This window comes from Periophthalmus magnuspinnatus, chromosome 11 (assembly GCF_009829125.3).
Source record: "Periophthalmus magnuspinnatus isolate fPerMag1 chromosome 11, fPerMag1.2.pri, whole genome shotgun sequence".
In the NCBI taxonomy this organism is placed as follows: domain Eukaryota; kingdom Metazoa; phylum Chordata; class Actinopteri; order Gobiiformes; family Gobiidae; genus Periophthalmus; species Periophthalmus magnuspinnatus.
In genome coordinates this window covers 3893251-3913747 of record NC_047136.2, presented here as the reverse complement: position 1 = coordinate 3913747, position 20497 = coordinate 3893251, and the positions used below count along the sequence as shown (strand labels likewise).

The 20497-nt window shown below is 42.4% G+C and overlaps 1 protein-coding gene across 5 annotated transcripts in view; it reads left to right on the top strand.

The window, feature by feature from the left end:
- The window catches only part of trioa (trio Rho guanine nucleotide exchange factor a), a 106439-nt gene that overhangs the window by 34139 nt on the left and 51803 nt on the right, over nucleotides 1–20497 (top strand). For all 5 annotated transcript variants that reach the window (XM_033975561.2, XM_033975560.2, XM_055225366.1 and 2 more), the window contains exons 3-7: nucleotides 1285–1359; nucleotides 10043–10157; nucleotides 11387–11579; nucleotides 18942–19046; nucleotides 19154–19350. In XM_033975561.2, the coding sequence (XP_033831452.1) occupies nucleotides 1285–1359; nucleotides 10043–10157; nucleotides 11387–11579; nucleotides 18942–19046; nucleotides 19154–19350 (685 nt within the window). The remainder of the gene's footprint in view (nucleotides 1–1284; nucleotides 1360–10042; nucleotides 10158–11386; nucleotides 11580–18941; nucleotides 19047–19153; nucleotides 19351–20497) is intronic.

The window sequence follows — 20497 nt, the reverse complement described above, 5'->3', positions numbered from 1 at the left end:
GTGTAAGTTTTAGGCAATAAATCGACCAAAACTAAACATCGGTCTGCGCTGCAGACTTAAGGCCGATAGCGATGTGCCAAAAAGCTCAAATATCAGCCCTAATAATCTCTAACAATAGCACATTTTGAATATTGTTGAGGCAAATGTAGACGATAATATTGAAACCAAACCATAAAACAGAATCGCCCTCAAAAAATGACATGACGCAATCACCAAAAATTTGTAAAAGTTCTAAATTACTTGTAGTTGGTCTGTTAAAGCGTTAAACCGCCCGTGGATCATTGTTTATAATTAGCAAAATTCATCTAAAACGACTTTATAAAAACCAAGACTTCCACGCTAGAAAACCGTGGTGCCCAATGGGAGCTGATGTCATTATAAACGCCATCACTAAGCGCCGTGTAGCTGTCGGCGCCCCCTATGGACAGCTGCACATCACACTAAAGCAGCACTTTTTTGTTTTTTTCATTTGTCCCAAAATGACGACACGACGCTGCCGAATCCTACGAGTTTCGCAGATTAAGATAATTCACAGTGTTGACCTGCTTTTTCTACAGTTAAATCCACTGCTTTTTTAATTTTCTTTTAAAAACCTTCTGTTTGTTGTATCTGTTCTTATTCAAATAAACAATAAATGAAACATAAAATTGGAGAATGAAGCGCGTACGTCACAGTGTGTAGCCGTGGAGGTGAAAACGGGGCTAGATTGACAAAATGGCGTCTTAAAAATAATCAAATAAAGATTACTCATGACATGAATCACTCCAAAAGAAGCTTCGGGAGGGAGAATGAGAAGAAATAAGTAAACCGTGGTTAAAAGCTCTGGAAAGTCCATTTTGCACAATAGGTCTGATTTAATCGTGTAAAAAGAACTGTTTTGGATGTGAATCTCGTGTCTGTAGCGGTGGAGTGATTTGGGCTGTGAGACTGAATATTTCAAACGCCACAACAGCCTTTTGTTTCCTCTGTTTTCCCTTTGTCTGACCACTACTTTCTCTGACCACAGCCTTTGTACTCGCTCCCAGCTTAAGTGTGTGTGCGCGCGTTTGTGTGTGTGTTTGTGTAAAATGACCTTAATGACTCTTCACGCACCACACAACCAAGTGATTTGTAATGGCATCAATCCTTGGTGTTGGAAAAATCCAGATCCTCAGATTATGAGCAGAGAAAATCTCTTCAATCCCAAATAATCTGGTTTTAAGGGCCCCCGAAGTAATGTCACAAAAAAGGTTTACATTTCTTTTAATGCAAAACTGACTCGATTTCTTTTTATTTCTCCTGCAGGTTTCAAAAGGAATGAACAGATGAGAGCCATGGAGGTTCTTCCCATCCTGAAAGAAAAAGTGGCTTTTTTATCAGGTAAGAAATACGGAAAATTACAGGTTTATGTACAGCTCATAAACTGTATAAAGAAGTGGACAAAGTGAGTGTAACGTCACCGACAGCGTTCGACTGCAGGCAAATGAAGCTCATTGAGGCTAGCAGTTATCGCGGCTAATCTGGAGCCGAGTTGCGTATTTGGGAATTCCGAGTGCGAGTATCATAGCAACCAAAGAGCCAATCTGGAGCGAGGTTGTTGGAAGTTAACGCCCCTTCCCGCTCCCGCTAGCAATACTGTCAATCAAATCTGTTGCTAGCGCTAGGGGAGTGATCTCGGAGAAAGACGGCACCTGATTTGTCTGTTTTTAATATTCATATTTGGATTCACAGACAAAATTGTGAAATAAAAACCCCAGGATCATGTAGAGGGTTAATACGAACATTTAAGACCAAAATGACGAGTCTGACAGCAGCAGGTACAGAGAGAGGACAAAGTTTTTCAATAGAAAGTGAATTAGAGCCAGAAGCGTGTCCATGATTACTTCCTATCTGGAATGCCGTGGCTAGCAGGTTAGCTATGGCCATTTACATATACAGTGGTCTCTGGTTTATCGTGGGGGTTACGTTCTAAAAATAACCCGCAATAGGCAAAATCTGTGAAGTATCAGCTTTATTTTTTACAATTATTCTCTATGTTTTTGTCTGTAAAACCCCTCACCACACACTTTATACACTTTTCTCACACGGGCGTTAACATTTTCTCACATTTCACTCTCATTTAAGCTCTCTCAAAGTTCAAACCTTCGTAGGCGTCTTTGTCGGTGCAGAACATTTCGTCGACGTTGTGGGTTTTGTCGGGGAGAAAACAAATCGCAAACGTACAGCACTTCAGAGTCACACTGCGATCCAACGTTTATGTAAATTTGTCTGAACATATTCTGTACTGGACAGGAGACACGGCACGGAGGAGACTGATGGACAATGGTCTACAGTCCAACAGCCAATCAGGACACACAACACAATGGTCTACAGTCCAACAGCCAATCAGGATGCACAACACAATGGTCTACAGTCCAACAGCCAATCAGGACGCACGACACAATGCACATTCATACACTGTAAAAAAGCACACAAAATTGAGCAAAAAAAAGTCTGCAAAACTGCGAGACCACAAAAGGCGAACCGCTATTGAGTGAGGGACCAGCTGCAAAACGTCTTGATTTAAAACGATCCACGCACATTAATGATGATTAGAAATGAATGAATCTTGACGCTGATTAAGTCTGTGCTGGTAATTACATTTTCGTTAGCTGAATCTCTCTCTTATTAACCTGCAAAACGGTTTATTTCCACAAATAAAAAGACTAATCGTTCACGTTCAAATATCAATGCTTTTTTTCCCCCACCCTCCTCGATCTCCGTAGATGCTTTTCCAGTGAAGGGCACGAGCAAAAACGCCACAATAAGGACGACCGCGACACAAACCAACAGACGCGCGGGGAGGGGAGGGCCTGTGCGGCGTTGCCATGGTGACGACTTCATATACCTCGCGCTCGTATACGCCCCATACCGCTTTTGTAATTGGCTTTAAACATTAACCAGGGGAGCGCTGAAATGAAGGAAGCTTAAGCCTATTATTCCCAATTGTTGCGCGTTTAATAAATTGTCCGGGCTCGCAGGCGCACTCGCGTTACCCCGAGCCACGTGAGCGCTTCATTTCTCTGTTAGCAGCCGGGTCGAGCCCACGGGCGCAAAGCAACCCAACGCACTCACTGTGAGCTGTGTGTAGTCTGCGTGTGTGCAGCTCAACACGTGAGAGCACAAGCGGGGTTTTTTTTTAAAGTTTTTTTTTCAATGAGAGGTTGAGTTTGGGTCGCGTTTAAAGGGAACGTGTTACGCTGTTTTCAGATCTATGTTCTAATGTTGTTTCCTCGTCACAAACAGACCTGGAGTTGTGTATTTTTGTTTTATTCACGCATGTTTAACACATAAAATCTGCACTTTTAGGCTGTGTTATTCTCTGAAACTGAAAAAACACCCTGTTCCACCTTGTGATGTCATCAAGTGGTAATACAGGAAGTGCTCCGCTGTGTTTTTAACCCTCTGATGCATGAATTATGAAAGCCTTGGTCAAGATTTTTTTTTTCTGAAGTGTTTTTCTTCTTCTCGGGACGTGAAACAACATTGTGAACTGCCTGTAAATATGAATTAACTTGTGTTCTATTGTAAATATACAAACACATCTTTCTTTTTATGCTTTGAAAAACATTTCAACATTTTTGGGGAAATTTCAACACTGTTTAGATGCAATGTTTAGACCTGAATAAGAAAACCAGAGGAAATTTACTTGCAGTTACACCGACTGACCACTGAATTGATCTCAATGGAGTGTGGCAGCAGAGAGCACTCCAGAGGCTCCACCTCATAAACCAATGCATTAAAGAGAAAGTTGTTTTAGTAGCTGAGGGTTAAACTCCACACACCTTCATTTTTAGAATCATTTGGATCATTTCAGCTCCTGGAATTGCCAATCTACTACTGAACTAACAGTAAAAAGGAGCTGTTAATTTGAAAATGACCACTTGATGACATCACAAGGTGGAACAGAGCATTTTGATCTTTGCGTAATCCTGAATTATTAGTGCGTCTACATCTCAAAACATGTGTGAATGAAACAAAACACAACTCCAGGTCTGTTTTTGAGGAGGAAACAACATTATAACACGTCTTAAAGCTCTCAAGAGTCCATTTTGTATAATATATCCACCTTTTAAAAGACTTAAACTGAACATAATCTGCCCAAAATGCTTCACACAAAAGTCAACAAAAACAGACACATAAACAAAGAACAATAAAACATTAAAACGCTAACCTATCCCGCGTAGCTCGTATTAAATGCCAGGGAGAAGAGGTGAGTTTTCAGTCTGGTCTTAAACCGTGTTAAAGACTCGGGTAAACATTTTCAGATTTGATTAGTAATGTAAAAAAAAAAAAAATATTGTGCAGGCTACAGAAAAAAAAGAAATGAAGGGAAACGCTGGAGCAGACATTTTGGGGATTTGACAGCTTTGGGGAGGTTTTTTGACAGTCGCCTCGAGCTGCAGTCCTTCAGTTGGCCGGTTTAATCAGCTGATGGCGTCTTATTCGACTAGTTTTTTTATTAGCTGACTTACTGTTTATTTTATGTGGATTATAATGATTTATATGGGTCACAGCAGGAACGAGATTTTAGCTGGAAGTTTAGTTTGGAAGTCATTCGCTCGGGATCCAGAACACACACTTCTTCAGTACTTTACGAAGATGAAAGTCTGGTGAACGGTTTTCAAGTGAGTGTGATTGACAGGTGGATTAGCCAATCAGGGACGAGCACGGTCCTTCAGTGTTGGGGGAAAAATACAGGAAAAAAATATCACAGGAAGCTGAAAAACATGGCGGATTTATGCTGAATCAGTGAGATGATTTGGATTTTATTTGTAAACCATAGGCGACCAATGAGCTCCTTCGTTTCACATGTGTCTCTAAAATAAACAAATCTGATTGGACGATCACGTTCGACCGGGCTTGAGACGAAACTACAGAGATACCAGTCTGGATCTGCCAGGCTCTAGGTCTTTGGTGTCTTTTTCTACTGATACTTTTGTGTATACGCAGTGCAAAAATATTGAAATATCGGTATATCATAACGTTTAATTTAATGATACAGTGTCGATATCGTGAGCTGCTGTATCGATATATTTTTTTGCATATTTTACCCTTGTTTAGAGGAAAGAAACTTGTTAAGCGGAAAGAAATAGTTGTATTCCTTATTCGGTTCACGCAGACAGCGGTTCAACATAAACTTTTTGTATCACAGTTGTTTTAGTTGATATGTTGTGATCGTTCAGCGTCGTTAAACTGCACGTCTGTGTGTAAATGTTAACGTGGAGCTCGTATAAACTGTGGATGAGTAATATTGACCAATGGAACAGTCTGATGTGTGCTTCTAGTTGGCAAAATGCACTTTATGTTCATTCATCTTCAGTAAATGCACCGTTAATGTTTGTTTTATTTTTTTTTATTTTTGTGAACATGGGATTGATCATTAAGGGTCACGAAAGCCTATGTTTTTCATTGAATCGTGTCAAATTGATTTGAAATATCGTATTGTATCAAATCAAAAAAGTACTGCATCGAGATATGGATCGTATTGTGGCTTGTGTATCGTATCGGCAAAATCTTAATAATACCCAGCGTTAGTCGTTTTGCGAGATCCTTATAATTTTGAGTCGATTCCCAGCTCATGTCTTTACTAAATCTGTCACATTAATCAGTTTATCAGCTTCTCGTCCAGTACATGAAGCTGGAACAGTATTTTTTTGGGCGGTCAGTATTATCGTTTGTACTTTTTCTTTGCACTAATGGGAAATTTTTGGTTATTTTTTGGCTATATGGTGAAATTTAAGCCATAAACTTCTGAATAAATAACTTCTCTGACTCATTACAGACTCAAACTAAGTCATTCTGCTGTTTATTTATTGCAGCTCATGAACTTTTAACAATATTGCAGATTTATTATAGTTTTTGTGGTTTAAATCTGCTCTATTTTTGTGTCCGTGGCATAAATCTATTTAAATATTATCATTTATCTTGACAGATCTCGTCTCTACTCAACCGAGAATATCTTTAGTTCGACGCAGCTCTATAATTCTAGCTTCTCCGAAATGGGCTAAAATGCATAAATGATAGTGTCTGTGTGTGTTTTTAAATATTAAGGAGTACGCCACTTAAAAAAACACTCATAAACGGGCGTATATTTTTGTGTTAAGTGGTTAAGGTCATGATTCGATGGTGCAAACACAGTGCAGTTTTCTTCATGGCTCTTTGTTATGATGAGAATAACATGATGCGTGGATTGATACCAATGACTCACTGTTTGTTCAGTCATTATCGTCTCCAGCCTTTTCAAACATGATGCTCTCTGTTGCCTGCTGCTGGGATTTGGCAGAAACGTAAAAAAATAAAAAATAAACAGTCTGTGTGTTATTTATTTTTATTTTTTGCAATTAAAAATAGGCCGGTCATGATAATCACTGTATCGTCTCACGGTTCAATATTTGATCGATGGAACAATTATTTTTTAGGTGGTACGTTTGGGGATTTTGAGAGATCGATTGATATGTTTTGTTTGTTTTTTTTTCATGGCCGATACCGATACTTTTCTTTAGAATCCAGAGCAACCGTCGCCCAATGAGCTCTGCCGATATTTTTTTGCAGATATGTGGGGCCGATTTAGATCATTTTACTTATGAGATTTAAATTTCTACGAACTCATCCACAAATTTAGAATGTATATATAAATGGACGTAGCTAACCTGCTAGCCGCCGCGTTCCAAACAGGAAGTGATCATAGATGTGCTTCCCGCTCCGTCGACTCTGGCTCCAATTCACTTTCTATTGAAAAACTGTGTCCTCTCTCTGTATCTGCTGCTGTCAGACTCGTTATTTCGGTCTTAAATGTTCGTATTAACCCGCTCTACATGATCCTGGGGTTTTTAGTTCACTGTTTCCCGCCCACACCGCTCTCTGCTAAAGACACTTAACCCACTTCGACCCCAGAGTCTGTGCACACTGCTGTATGAATATGTTCTTCGGTCTAAAGCGACTGTGTAAAAATGTGACTGTTTGACCATCTGTGGCTTTTATTGATATCAGACCAAAGCATAGACTGTTTATGTAAATGGACGTAGTTAATCTGTTAGCCGCCATGTTCCAAACAGGAAGTGATCATGGGCGCACTTCCGGCTCCATCGACTTTGGCTCCAATTCACTTTCTATTGAAAAATCGTCACCCCTCTCTCTGCACCTGCTGCTGTCAGACTCGTCATTTCGGTCTTAAATGTTCGTATTAACCTGCTCTACATTATCCTGGGGTTCATTTTTTGAGTTATTGAATTTTGTTGTTTTTTTTAAGCTATTTTGAGTTTATTTAGATTTTTTTTTCTTTTTTTTGTTGTTGTTATTTTAAGGGTTTTATTTTTGTTATTTTGGGGTTGGTTTTTTTGTAGTTGCTTGGACTTTTTTCTCTTTTTTTGTCATTTTGAGTTTATTTTGATTTTTTTTTTCTTTTTTTGTTGTTATTTTAAGGGTTTTATTTTTGTTATTTTGGGGTTGGTTTTTTTGTAGTTGCTTGGACTTTTTTCTCTTTTTTTGTCATTTTGAGTTTATTTTGATTTTTTTTTTCTTTTTTTGTTGTTATTTTAAGGGTTTTATTTTTGTTATTTTGAGGTTTGTTTGTTTTTTAGTTGCTTGGAGTTTTTTCTCTTTTTTGTCATTTTGAGTTTATTTTGATTTTTTTTCCTTTTTTTTGTGTTATTTTAAGGGTTTTATTTTGTTATTTTGTTTTTTGTGTTTTTTTTAGTTGCTTGGACTTTTTCCCTTTTTTTGTCATTTTGAGTTTATTTTTGAGTTATTTAGATTTGATTGACAGCGTTGCTAAGCGCTCGCTACCTGTTGAACCAGCGTTGCGGGCGGAAAGGGGCGTTACCTTCAACAGCCTCGCTCCTGATTGGCTCTTTGGTTGCTATGATACTTTGTGAGCTTCATTTCACGGGGTGACGTTACACTCACTTAGTCCACGTCTTCATACAGTCTATCGTAGTCACGTTTTGTGCAGTTATCTTTTCATATTTAAGTGTTATCATAAAGCTTTACGTGTGTTCTTTTGGCAGTAGATCGACCAAAACAAAATATTGGCCTCGCTGGAGATTTATTCTGATTTAGTCTGATTGCTCATACGCTAAAAAGTGCAAATATCGGCCCAATATATCGACCAACATATATATCATTTGATCTCTGTAAGAGGAGGACTTGTTATTTTTCTGTTCTACGGTAACATTTGAGCCATAGACGGTTGAATAAATAACTTCTATGGCTCATTATAGATACAAACGTAGTATTTTTTGGGGGTAACCTGCTTTAGGGTTTTTGTATCAGTGGCGTAAACCGGTTACAATGTGCTATTGTGGCAGGGCTAATTAAAAACGTTAAACTTTTCCCCTCTAAAGCGCAGTTTTAAGGCTTCGTTGCAGCAGATGTTGGACCACACGATGTCACAGCGCTCCCCTCGGGGTCGGACAAGTGTCATTTAGACGCGGGGACGATATGGAGACTTTCAGTGACGGACGCACATTCACTTTGGGCAATTGTAGATTCAATTATTCAGCACGAGAGGAGCCCACAGTGAGGAGAACGCAACGCCTTCATCATAGACTGTTTATATAAATGGACATAGCTAACCTGCTAACCTGGTCGCTCCCACTAGCCTTAGCAACAGGTTTGTTCTCCTCTGGTTTCATCGACTCTGTTACTGTTGCCGTCAAACTCGTCATTTTGGTCTTAAATGTTCGCGTTAACCCGCTCTACGTGATCCCGGTATTTTATTTCACCATTTTTTCCTCGAGGTCGCTCCCACTAGCCTTACCAACAGGTTTGATTTGACAGAGTTGACAGAGTTGCTAAGTGCCAAATCTGTGCTAAACCAGTGGCGCGGTCGGGAAGGGGCGTTACCTTCAACAGCGTCGCTCCGGATTGGCTGTTTGGTTGCTATGATACTCGCGGTCGAAATTCCAACTATTGAACTCTGCTCCAAATTTGACTGGAGCTGAACACTCACTTCTTTATACAGTTTATATTTTTAATGGCTGTTTTTTGCTTTTTGTAGTAGAGCAGCTTCACTGTGTTAATAATAAAATAAGAATAAAAATACGAGGTTTTTTTTTGGGGGGGGGGGGGGGGGGGCTCATAACTGAAATCACTATTATTTCAAACATTAGTGTCTGTGCACAGTAGCTCGCTAGCTAGCTCTCTGTGTGTCTCAAAGCTAACAGTCACTTTTATTAAAATCAGAAAACATGAAATAACCAATATATTCAAATTCTAATTAATTTATACTAAAGCCTACCAAATTATTTTTATATGTAGATTACTTCAGTTTGTTGTTTTAACATTTATTATGCCTCAAACTTAGCATTAGCGTTAGCATTGAGACACAAACACGTCTCTAAACGCAGAAGCGTCTCTGGTGAAGTGTTCATTTTATTTGTGTCGTGTTTAACATGTGACAGTGACGTTCACCCGCAGCTGACCCTAACCCCCTGACCTCTGACCCCTGACCCCTAACGCACCCGCAGCTCCCTGTCCACTGCCTCATCTTTAAATATTTATGAGGTTTTTTTACAGAGTCACGCTAAAACGAATAGAGATAAAACTGGACAGGACGTAGTGACGCTAACGGTGAGGTCCTCGAGCGCTAATGACTTCTATACTGTTAAATTACACTGGCGTTTTAGTGTTGTTATTTATCACTACGACAACAACGGCAGTATTTTTGTCCAGTCAGTACAAAATATATTACCAGGTCCATGATGTTCTCGACTGGACCATGGATCTTGTGTAATAAATTCCCTCTCCGTGTCTTTCTAAGTACCACTGTCATGTCTTTTTATGAGTAAAAAGCTTTTATTGGTGCAGACTTTTCAGCAGATGGAGGGACTGTAAACGCGCTCGGAAGGGCATCTGACTCAGCGCGCTCGCCACCTCTCATTTATCAAGTCTATCACTCATTTATGCGCGGCGCTCACTCTCTGGCTTCAGCATTCCGCTCTCGTACAGCTAATATCATGAGCCTTATAGCCGTTAGCGCTGGTGTTACATTAATTTCTGTATTCTTTCTGTGTTCCTCCAGGGGGCAGAGACAGACGTGGGGGTCCGGTGTTAACGTTTCCATCTCGTAGCAATCACGACAGAATACGACAGGAGGATTTGAGACGGCTGATTGCATACCTCGCCGGGATCCCCAGGTTTTTACTTTTTTTCTTTCTATATTCTCTCTATCTGCATGCACAGTTCATAGCGCACGCACCAGCCGCAACACATGAGCGCTGGGGAGAACATGTGAGAAGAAGGAAAAGAAGAGGAAGAAGAGAGAGTGGAATATCTTTAAAGCCCATTTTGAAACGCTACTGCTATTAAAATCGTTAGAGCGTCATTGTGCGTTGAAACGGGACGAGCGAATACGCGCAGCAAAGCCTAAAAATGATGATGTAAACAAATGAGCAGATGACAGGGAGAGGAGAAGCGATGGACGATGGAGGGAGGAGGGAGGGGATTAGAGAGCGCATGTGTGGGGAGGTGTGTGTGCGCGCGCGAGAGAGATGGAGCGGCGAGAGAGAGCGTGGAAGCAAAACAAAAAAGTGTCGCAGTAGCACAGGCAGAGTAGCCAGAGCCGGAGCCGAGGGGTGAGGAGCCGGGGAGAGAATCAGGGGGGAGAACCGATGGGAACCAGTCGACAGGCAGCAGGTAACGCTCGCCTCCGTCCGCGCCCTCCGCTCCATATCTCTCCATCTGCTCCACTTAGCACGCGTGCCGTTATCTTTCGCCATCTGTGGCTTTTGCATAAGGGAGCGCTCTCTGACAGATCTTAAAACGCTGGAAGGCATTTTTAAAAACACACCTTACTCGTGCACGGGGTTGTTTATTAATAGTATCTTGCGAGTTGTAGATGGAACAGATTGTGCAAACTGGAAAACACCTGAAATTTTGATTATTTTCCTAAAAAATCTTTACATTTTAATGATTTATTTTGCATGCAGAGATGGAAATAAGGTTTATCAAGGTTGTGTAGTAGATGCTGTGAACCCTGTGCGTTATAATGATGTAAAGCAGCTCTCTATACCACAGGGACATGAGGCTGCTGAAGCACAAAATGTGCTGATGACTATTTTCTACGTAATCTGACATAAGTTGCAGGTCTGTGTGGGTGTGGGGGGGGGGAGTGTGGGCGTGTGTGTGTGTGTGCTGTGGCTTTAGTGCGTAGGCTGGTCACCATATAGAACTGCGTCATCTCACGGTTTGTTGTTGTTCTCTTGTTTTTCTTCCCCATCTCTCTCTCTCTCTCTCTCTCTCTCTCTGTCATCCTTTCCCACGCCTGTCATCTGTCTCTCTTTACCCGGATTATATTCACTTCAATCTCCCATGGCTCAATCCCTCCGCTCCTTTTACTACTGCCGCCGCCGTCCCTCTGATCCAGCGAGGACGTGTGTAAACATGGGTTCACGGTCATCGTCGATATGCGCGGATCCAAATGGGACAGTATCAAACCGCTTCTGAAGATCTTACAGGAGTCGTTCCCGTCCTGCATCCACGTCGCTCTCATCATCAAACCGGACAACTTCTGGCAAAAGCAGAAGACCAACTTTGGAAGCTCTAAGTTTGAATTTGAGGTAAGCAGAGTCTTGGTTTTGTTTGGCTTGATTTAGCTGTTTGTAATGACCTGTTATTGCTGACAAAACCTTAAACTTTAAACTGCATATCGTGGAATTATGCAACTGTTTGAAATGAAAACTATTCTTGTATCTCACTGAATCGCAGAAAAAGAAATTGTTCAACTGTTTTTTTTCTGTAGTGGATTCTGTAGAAATGATAAACGTACAGACTTCAGGATGTACTTTACACCTGTAGATTCACTCTTTCACTCGGTCGTTTCATGACAGGAGATGAGTTTAAACCGTTTCTGTTCACTCTATGAAAAAGTCGTTCAGTCGTCGCTGCGTCAGAAAAAAAAACACTTTATAAATGTGTTTATTAAATGTGTTTTAGACGACAGACTCAATATGTCGCCTGTTTGTTTAACTTTGATACGAGAAGTTTTAATATAAGATCTCATGAGTGTCTATGGATAAAAACTGAACAGTGGAGAGGAGGAGAGAGGGAAGCAGGAGAGAAATGTGGGAGAAAGAGGAGAGCAGGGGAGAGAAAGAGGAGAGAAGGAGAAAGGGAGTGGGAGGGAGGAGAGAGATGAGGGAGGTAGAGGAGAGGTGTAGAAGAACTGTTAATCCAAGATCCTCATGGTTGTCTATGTCTAAAAACTGGACAATAGAGATGGAGCGAGAGGGAGGGAGGAGAGAGATGTGGGAGAAAGAGGAGGAGAGAGAAAGAGGAGAGCAGGAGGGAAGAGGAGAGAGAGAGATGAGGGAGAAAAAGATGAGGTGTAGAAGAACTTTTAATCCAATCTCACGTTTGTCTACGTTTAAAAACAGGACGATTAAGAGGAGGAGAGAGGGAGGGAGAGAGAGATGTGGGGGAAAGAGGACGGCGAGACATGAGGAGAAGAGAGGGGGAAGAGGAGAAGTGGAAAAGAACTTTCAATACAAGATCTCATGATTGTCAGAGGGAGGAGAGAAATGTGGAAGAAACAAAAGAGAAGGAGAGAGTTAGAGGAGGAGAGAGGGAGGAAGCCAGAGATGAGGGAGAAAGAGGAGGAGAGAAGGAGTGAGAGGAAGGGAGGAGAGAGATGTGGGAGAAAGAGGAGGAGAGAGAAAGAGGAGAGCAGGAGGGAAGAGGAGAGAGATGAGGGAGAAAAAGATGAGATGAGGTGTAGAAGAACTTTTTATCCAAGATTTCACGTTTGTCTACGTTTAAAAACAGGATGATAAAGAGGAAGAGAGAGGGAGGGAGAGAGAGATGTGGGGGAAAGAGGATGAGGAGGAGAGAGGGGGAAGAGGAGAGGTGGAAAAGAACTTTCAATACAAGATCTCATGATTGTCTACGTCTAAAAACTTGATAATAGAGAGGGAGCGAGACAGAGGGAGGAGAGAGATGTGGAAGAAACAAAAGAGGAGGAGAGAGGGAGGAAGCCAGAGATGAGGGAGAAAGAGGAGCAGAGAAGGAGTGAGAGGAAGGGAGGAGAGAGATGTGGGAGAAATCCAAGATCCCATGATTGTCTAAAAACTGTCCGCTCTAGAACTGAAATGGGGAAAAAATCTTCCCAAAAATGGAACACATTTCACGTACTTCCACCTCTCCTCCCTGGCATTTAACACTCACTACACTGGACATTTTTGTGTTGATTTCATGTTATCTGTATATTTATTTTGTGTTGACTTTTGTGTCCAGCTCCTTCAGCTCAAGTTGTTCTAAATGTGCTACAGAAATTAACTTGAATTGAATTAAAGTGGCACAGAAAACTGGATAGATAATGTGGAGATAAACTTTTATAATCACACCAGCTCCTGTTTTTAATGTTTTAAATGGACCTGTGCAGTCATGTGTTTTTGCTTTTGTTCGTATTGTTCTGTATTTTAATTTATCGATGATGCGCGGGCTTTTTCTGTCGTCCCTGTCCCTGTCGGAGCATAGAGCGTGCGACGAGCCAGCTGTCTGTCAGATGAGATGGGATTTAAGACCACGATCATTATTACGTTTTGCGTTTACTGCTGACTACGGAATACTGTTTGGCGTTTGTGCTTCTGGTAAAACTGGCCCCTCAGCAGGGACGGCAGAACAGAAGTTTAAAATGGCTTTCTGTCAAACACGTCGTTATTATTCGCTCCGTTTCAGTGGATTGCATCAAATGGGCACAGATGTAAATTCCATGTGATTATTCCTGTCACGATAATCACTATATTGAATTTTCGTTGAATAAATGAAACATGGAACAAGAATTTTTGGGGAATTTTTGGGGGTGTGTACGTTTTCGTTGTCTCAGTGAAATATTTGGTTATTTTTCTCTGCAGTATAATTAGATCTGAGCTGCCGAAGTTTGGATTATGAACTAAAATGAGAAAATAATTATGTAAGTGTTGCGTTCTGCTATTTATATATGGCAACTTAGCAATATTTAAAGCAGACCTGTTCTCCAAAATCGAGTTTTCAGAGCATTTAAACCATGTTCTAGTCGTTTCTTCTCATTGAGCCTCTTGAAGTTGTATTTGGAGTGATTTATGTTTGAGTAAATTTTTAATCGCTTATTTTTAAGACGCCATTTTGTAGATTTACGCCCGTTTAACCTCCATTGTTACACGCCCACTGTGACGTACGCGCTTCCTTCTCCGGTTTTATTTTCTAAATCAGTGACACTCATAGGATTCGGCAGCGTCGTTTTGGTACAGATGAAAAAAAAATGGGCGACAGCTATCCATAGGGGGCGCCAACAGCTACACGACACTCGTTTATCGCGGAGGGTTATGTTCTAAAAATAACCCGCAATAGACGAAATCTGTGAAGTATCAGCTTTATTTTTTACAATTATTCTGTATGTTTCTTGTAAAACCCCTCACCACACACTTTATACACTTTTCTCACACAGGCGTTAAAATTTTCTCACATTTCTCTCTCGTTTAAACTCTCTCAAAGTTCAAACCTTCGTAGGCGTCTTTGTCGGTGCAGAACGTTTCATCGACATTGTGGGTTTTGTCGGGGAGAAAACAAATTGCAAACGTACAGCACTTCAGAGTCACACTGAGATCCAACGTTTATGTACATTTGTCTGAACACATTCTGTACTGGACAGGAGACACGGCACGGAGGAGACTGATGGACAATGGTCTACAGTCCAACAGCCAATCAGGATGCACAACACAATGGTCTACAGTCCAACAGCCAATCAGGACGCACAACACAATGGTCTACAGTCCAACAGCCAATCAGGACGCAGACCACAATGCACGCTCATACACTGTTTAAAAAAAGCATGTAAAATTTGACAAAAAAAATCCACGAAACAGCAAGACAACTGTATAACATAATGATCCACAGGTGTCACAGATTATATGTTGCGACAGACACTTTTTACTTTACGGTTTGGTTTCATTATTATCGTTTATCGTCTATATTTACTTCGGCGTCAACTTGAAAACGTGCGACCGAGACAGCTCTACGTGTGTGGTATTAATGAGGCTGAGAGTGTGAGACGTATGAGACTGAGCTAAACCCAGTGGGGAGGCATTTGTCTGAATGGAGTGACTCTTTAATACATGCTCTTTGATTAGGCCCGCGCTCGTTCTCCGCTCGCGTGTGACTTTTAACAGCTCCGTCTCCACCGATGCCTCCACAACCCCCCCCCCCGATTGTGCAACGTAACCGCGCGCTTTGGGGAGCTGTTCATGGTGGTAAATATTTTCCCTTTAAAACAGCAGCTGGAGAGGAGATAGCTCTAACTACCCTCCGGCCGATGACACATTGATTATTTGATTGGAAAAATAGCCAGATGCGGTCGGGCTGGGTACAATTATCCAACAGCCGTGCCTCATGCGTCATCGATCAGGTCCACTGTTGGTCAGCGTGTGCCCACTGGCCTCGGGAATCACATTTATCCTCACGTTTTCTCTGCTTCACTTCCGTTTGAAATGGTTTGCATGTGTTTTTACAGCTTTAGCGACAAGTATTAGCAATGTTAGCTAATGTTCAGTGCGTTTGATTCTCATATCTCTGGTTTTAAAATGGGGAATACTCATAGATTGTATAAATATAAATGGACATAACTAACCTGCTAGCTGCCGTGTTCTAAGTAGGAAGTGATCACGGGTGCACTTCTGGCTTCAATTCACTTTCTATTGAAAAATTGTCCTCTCTCTGTACCTGCTGCTGTCAGACTCGTCATTTTAGTCTTAAATGTTCGTATTAACCCTCTACATGATCCTGGGGTTTTTATTTCACTATTGTGTCTGTAAATCAAGATATGAACATCAATAACAGACAAATCAGGCGCCTTCTTTCCCTGAGGTCACTCCCGCTAGCGTTAGCAACAGGTTTGATTGACAGCGTTGCTAAGCGCCGGCTCCCTGCCAAACACCTTCGCTCCGGATTGGCTCTTTGGTTGCTATGATACTCGCGGTCGGAATTCCAAATATGAAACTCAGCTCCAAATTAGCCGCTATAACCGCTCTAGCCTCGATTAGCTTCATTTGACCGGAGCTGAACGCTGTGGGTGACGTCACTCTCACTTCGTCCACTTGTTTACACAGTCTTTGAGAAAACTGCTTTGCTTGAACAATGTGTCTATTGTATCCTCCAGGATCCATTTTATGTGTTTACGCTCATCGGAGTGTTTATAAAGTCCTTATTGTGACCTGTTATTGGCCCAATTGTCTCCCAGTATTGACTCATGTGATGTTATTGGTTTGCGCTGCAGCTTATTTGAAATCGATAAGATAATCTGTGCCGCAAAGCATCGCCGTGTTCTCCTATATTGTATTTTCTCAATTCATTCTCGTCTAAACCACAGACTGTAAAAAGAAGTGGACTGAGTGAGTGTGACTAGTTATATCTATGTAATTATATTTGTAATTCCAATTGCGAGTATCATAGCAACCAAAGAGCCAGTCCGGAGCGAGGCTGTTGAGGCTTTTCCCGCCCGCACCACTGGTTTAGCAGGGAGCGAGTGCTTAGCAACGCTGTCAATCAAACCTGTTGCTAACGCTAGCGGGAGTGACATCGGCGAAAGTAGGCGCCTGATTTGTCTGTTTTTAATGTTCATATCAGACAAAAAAGCGAAACAAAAACCCCAGGATCATGTAAAACGGGTTAATACGAACATTTAAGACCAAAATGACGAGTCTGACAGCAGCAGGTACAGAGGAGAGGACACAGTTTTTCCAATTGAAAGTGAATTGAAGCCAGAAGTGCAAAGCGGCGGCTAACAGATTAGCTATGTCCATTCATATATACAGCCTATGGTCTAAACTAGAAAAGCCCACAGTGGTTCTTTCGGTTTAAAATCTCTTCTCGTCGTGGTCCGTTTGAACAGCCTTGACTTTTGTCCCCACGTCTCATTCAAACACTGATCAATTATACCAAACAATAGAACGTGGACCTTCCCCCAGCTCAGGCCGCCGAGCGTTTTTCCACCCAAGGATAGCGGTAGAACTCCGTATTGTTTGACCCGAACAAAGCTATCTCGCTCTGGTTGTGTCTTCATCCATATCTGGCCATGTGTGTGGGGGAGTTGTGCGGAGGTGGCGTAGCAGAAATACAGGCTCTGAAAGCAAACGAGAGGCATTTCCTCACTGTGTTTGTGAAGATTAGATTGGAAAACGCCATTATTGTTTTAAGAGGAGCTCTAATAATGAGACTGGGATGTTTTTGTTGTTTATAAAGCTATTAGAAGTGTTAGAATGCATAAAGTGTCAACATCCGCCATAACTCGACTTTGTGTTTCATTACTGGACTAAATTGTGTTAGCGCTTTATACATTTGAGCTTGTGTAGTGTTATACTGTTTGTTTCTATCAGCTTTTCATTTAATTAATCTTTATTTACACGAGAAAGCACAATGAGCTGACTCTTTCCACACTTTTTCCATGAGCGTCCTGTTAAAATACAGAATAATACAAACAAAAACAAACCCGTCACTGCACAGGTCCATTTAAAACATTAAAAACAGGAGCAGGTTGATTATAAATGTTTATCTTCACATTTTTAAAGTTCTGCAGTGGAGAGAGTTTTTTAAAATGTCCTTCAAGTCTGTTCCATTTTTGGGAAGAGAAATAATCAAAATCTTTTTTCCTCCATTTCAGTTCCAGTGCGGACAGTTTTTAGACGGAGATGCTCATGAGATCTTGGATTAAAAGTTGTTCTCTACCTCTTCTCTTCCCCCTCTCCTTCTCTCCTTTATTTCTCACCTCCTCCCTCTCTCCCCCTCTCTTTCTCCCTCCCTCTCTTCCTCTTCTTTTCCTTTCTTCTCCCCCTTCCCTCCGTCCTTTCTCTCTCCTCCCCCTCTCACTCCCTCTCCTTTCCCTCTTTCCTTCTCTCCTCTCTCCGTTCCCTCTCTTTTCCTCCTTTCCTTCGTTCTCTCCCACATCTCTCTCCTCCCTCCCTCCCTCCCTCCCTCTCTCCCTCTCTCCTCCTCTCTCTCTCCTCTCCCCTTTCTCCTCCTGTACTCTCCTTCTCTCCCTCTATCCTCCTCTCCTCTCTTTCCCTTCCTCTCCTTTTCCTTTCTTCTCCTCTGTCCTCTCTTCTCCTTCTTCATTCTCCCTTTCTCTCTCCTCTTCATTTCCCTCACTCCATCTCCTTTGCTTTACTCCCTCTCCTTTCTCTCTCTCCTCCTCTTTCTCCCTTTTTCTCTCTTCCCCTCTCTCTGTTCCCTCTTTTCCTCCTGTCCTTGTCTCTCTCCTCCCCTCTCTCTCTTTCTCTCCTCTCTCCCCTCTCCTCTTTCTCCCCCTCTCTCTCCTGCTCTCTTCCTCTCCTTTCTTCTCCTCCTTCCCTCTGTCCTCTCCTTTTTTCATTCTCCCTTTATCTCTCCTCCCCTCTCTCTCTCCTCCTCTCCTCCCTCTCTCCTCTCTCCCCTCTCCTCTTTCTCCCTCTCTCCTGCTCCCTTCCTCTCCTTTCTTCTCCTCCTTCCCTCTGCCCTCTCCTTCTTTCATTCTCCCTTTCTCTCTCCTCCTCCTTTCCCTCACTCCCTCTCCTTTCCTTTACTCTCTCTCCTTCCCCCCTCTCTCTTTCTCTCCTTTCCCTCTCTCCTCCTCTCTGTTGTTCAGTTTTTATCCATAGACACTCATGAGGATCTTGTATTAAAACTTCTCGTATCAAAGTTAAACAAACAGGCGACATATTGAGTCTGTCGTCGTCTAAAACACATTTAATAAACACATTTATAAAGTGTTTTTCTTCTGACGCAGCGACGACTGAACGACTTTTTCATCGAGCGACGGGTTTTAAATTCGTCTCCTGTTACGAAACGAACGACCGAGGAGCGAAAAAGTGAATCTAAAAGTTTAAAATCGAGGCTGACGTCGTTCGAATCACCTGCTTTGAATAGAAAAAATGTTTCCAGGACTCAAAATAAATCCGCTTTGCTTTCTTCCCTAGACCACAATGGTGTCACTGGAGGGTCTGACCAAGGTCGTCGACCCCTCCCAGTTGACCTCAGACTTCGACGGCAGCCTGGACTACAACCATGAAGAGTGGATCGAGGTAAAACCCACCGACTATCGCTCAAATCACGGGCTTAAACTCCCACAAGCCTCTGCTGCTCTGCGTCTTAACCTGCTGTTTATCTGTTTTGCCGATGTCGCCTTCAGGTGCGCGTGGCTTTCGAGGAATTTTCCGGTCACGCCACCCAGATGCTGGCGCGGCTCGAGGAGATGTACGAGACGGTGTCCAGGAAAGACTTTCCTCAAGACCTGGATGGGGCTCGTAAAATGATAGAGGAGCACGCGGCGCTCAAGAAGAAGGTCATAAAGGCGCCGATAGAAGAGCTGGACACGGAGGGACAACGGTGAGACGGACGGCGAGGGGTTTCGGATGACATCACCGCATTCTATAGGCCAAACATTTAACACAGATGGGGGCAGATGATTTGTTTTGTAATACAGTGAGTTTTTCCCGTCTAATAGAAATGATCTGGTTCAACATTTGTGCCGTTTGGATATTTAAAGGCAAAGTACAATATAATCAATGGGGAAATCTGGCTGCTGCCCCCATCTGGAAGTTTGACGTCATTACACTCAACAATTTGTAATAATACGGATATTTTTAGATAGATTTATTCGATAGAGCGTGTTTTAAGCTCGTATGGGACGTCTTGGGGTCTCACCGGACGAGCTGGAGGAAGTGTCTGGGGTGAGGGAAGTCTGGGAGTCCCTGCTTAAACTGATCCCCCCCGACCCGGCCACGGAGAAGAGGAGGAACATGGATGGATGGATGGAGATTATTAAATAGAGCATTAAGCTTGTAGTACACGTTCAGTAAATCTATTTAGAATTTAACATTTTAAAAGTTCTTCTCTTCCTCTTCTTCTTCTCAATCTCTCGTCCTCTTCTCCCTCTCTCCGTTTCTCTTCCTTTCGCTCCGTCTCTCCCTTAGCTCTTTCCTCCTCCCTCTCTCCTCCCTCCCTGTCTCCTCTCCTTCTCTCTCTCTCCTCTCCTCCTTCCTCCCTCATCTCTCTCCTCCTCTTTCTCTCCTCTCTCTTTCTCCCCCACCCCCTCTCCTCCTTTCTCTCCTCCTCTCTTTTCTCTCCTCCTCTCATTTCTCCTCTCTCATCTCTCTTCTCCTCCATCTCTCCTCCCCTCTCCCCTCCTCCCTCTCTCCTTCCTCCTTTCTCTCCTTCCCTCTTCTCTCTCTCTCTCCTCTTCTCTGTTTTTCCTGTCATCTCTCTTCTCCTCCCTCTCTCCTCCTTTCTCTCCTTCCCTCTTCTCTCTCTTTCCTCTTCTCTCTGTTTCTCCTCTCATCTCTCTTCTCCTCCCTCTCTCCTTCTTCCTCCTCCCCTCTTTCCTCTCCTTTCCTCTACTCTACTTTCCTCCCCTCCCTCCTCCCCTCTCTCCTCCCCTCTCTCCTCCCCTCCCTCCTTCCCTCTCTCTCCTTCCTCCCTCTTTCTGTAAACTCAGACGTGTTTTGTCTTTAACACAGAGACACAATGTGTTTTA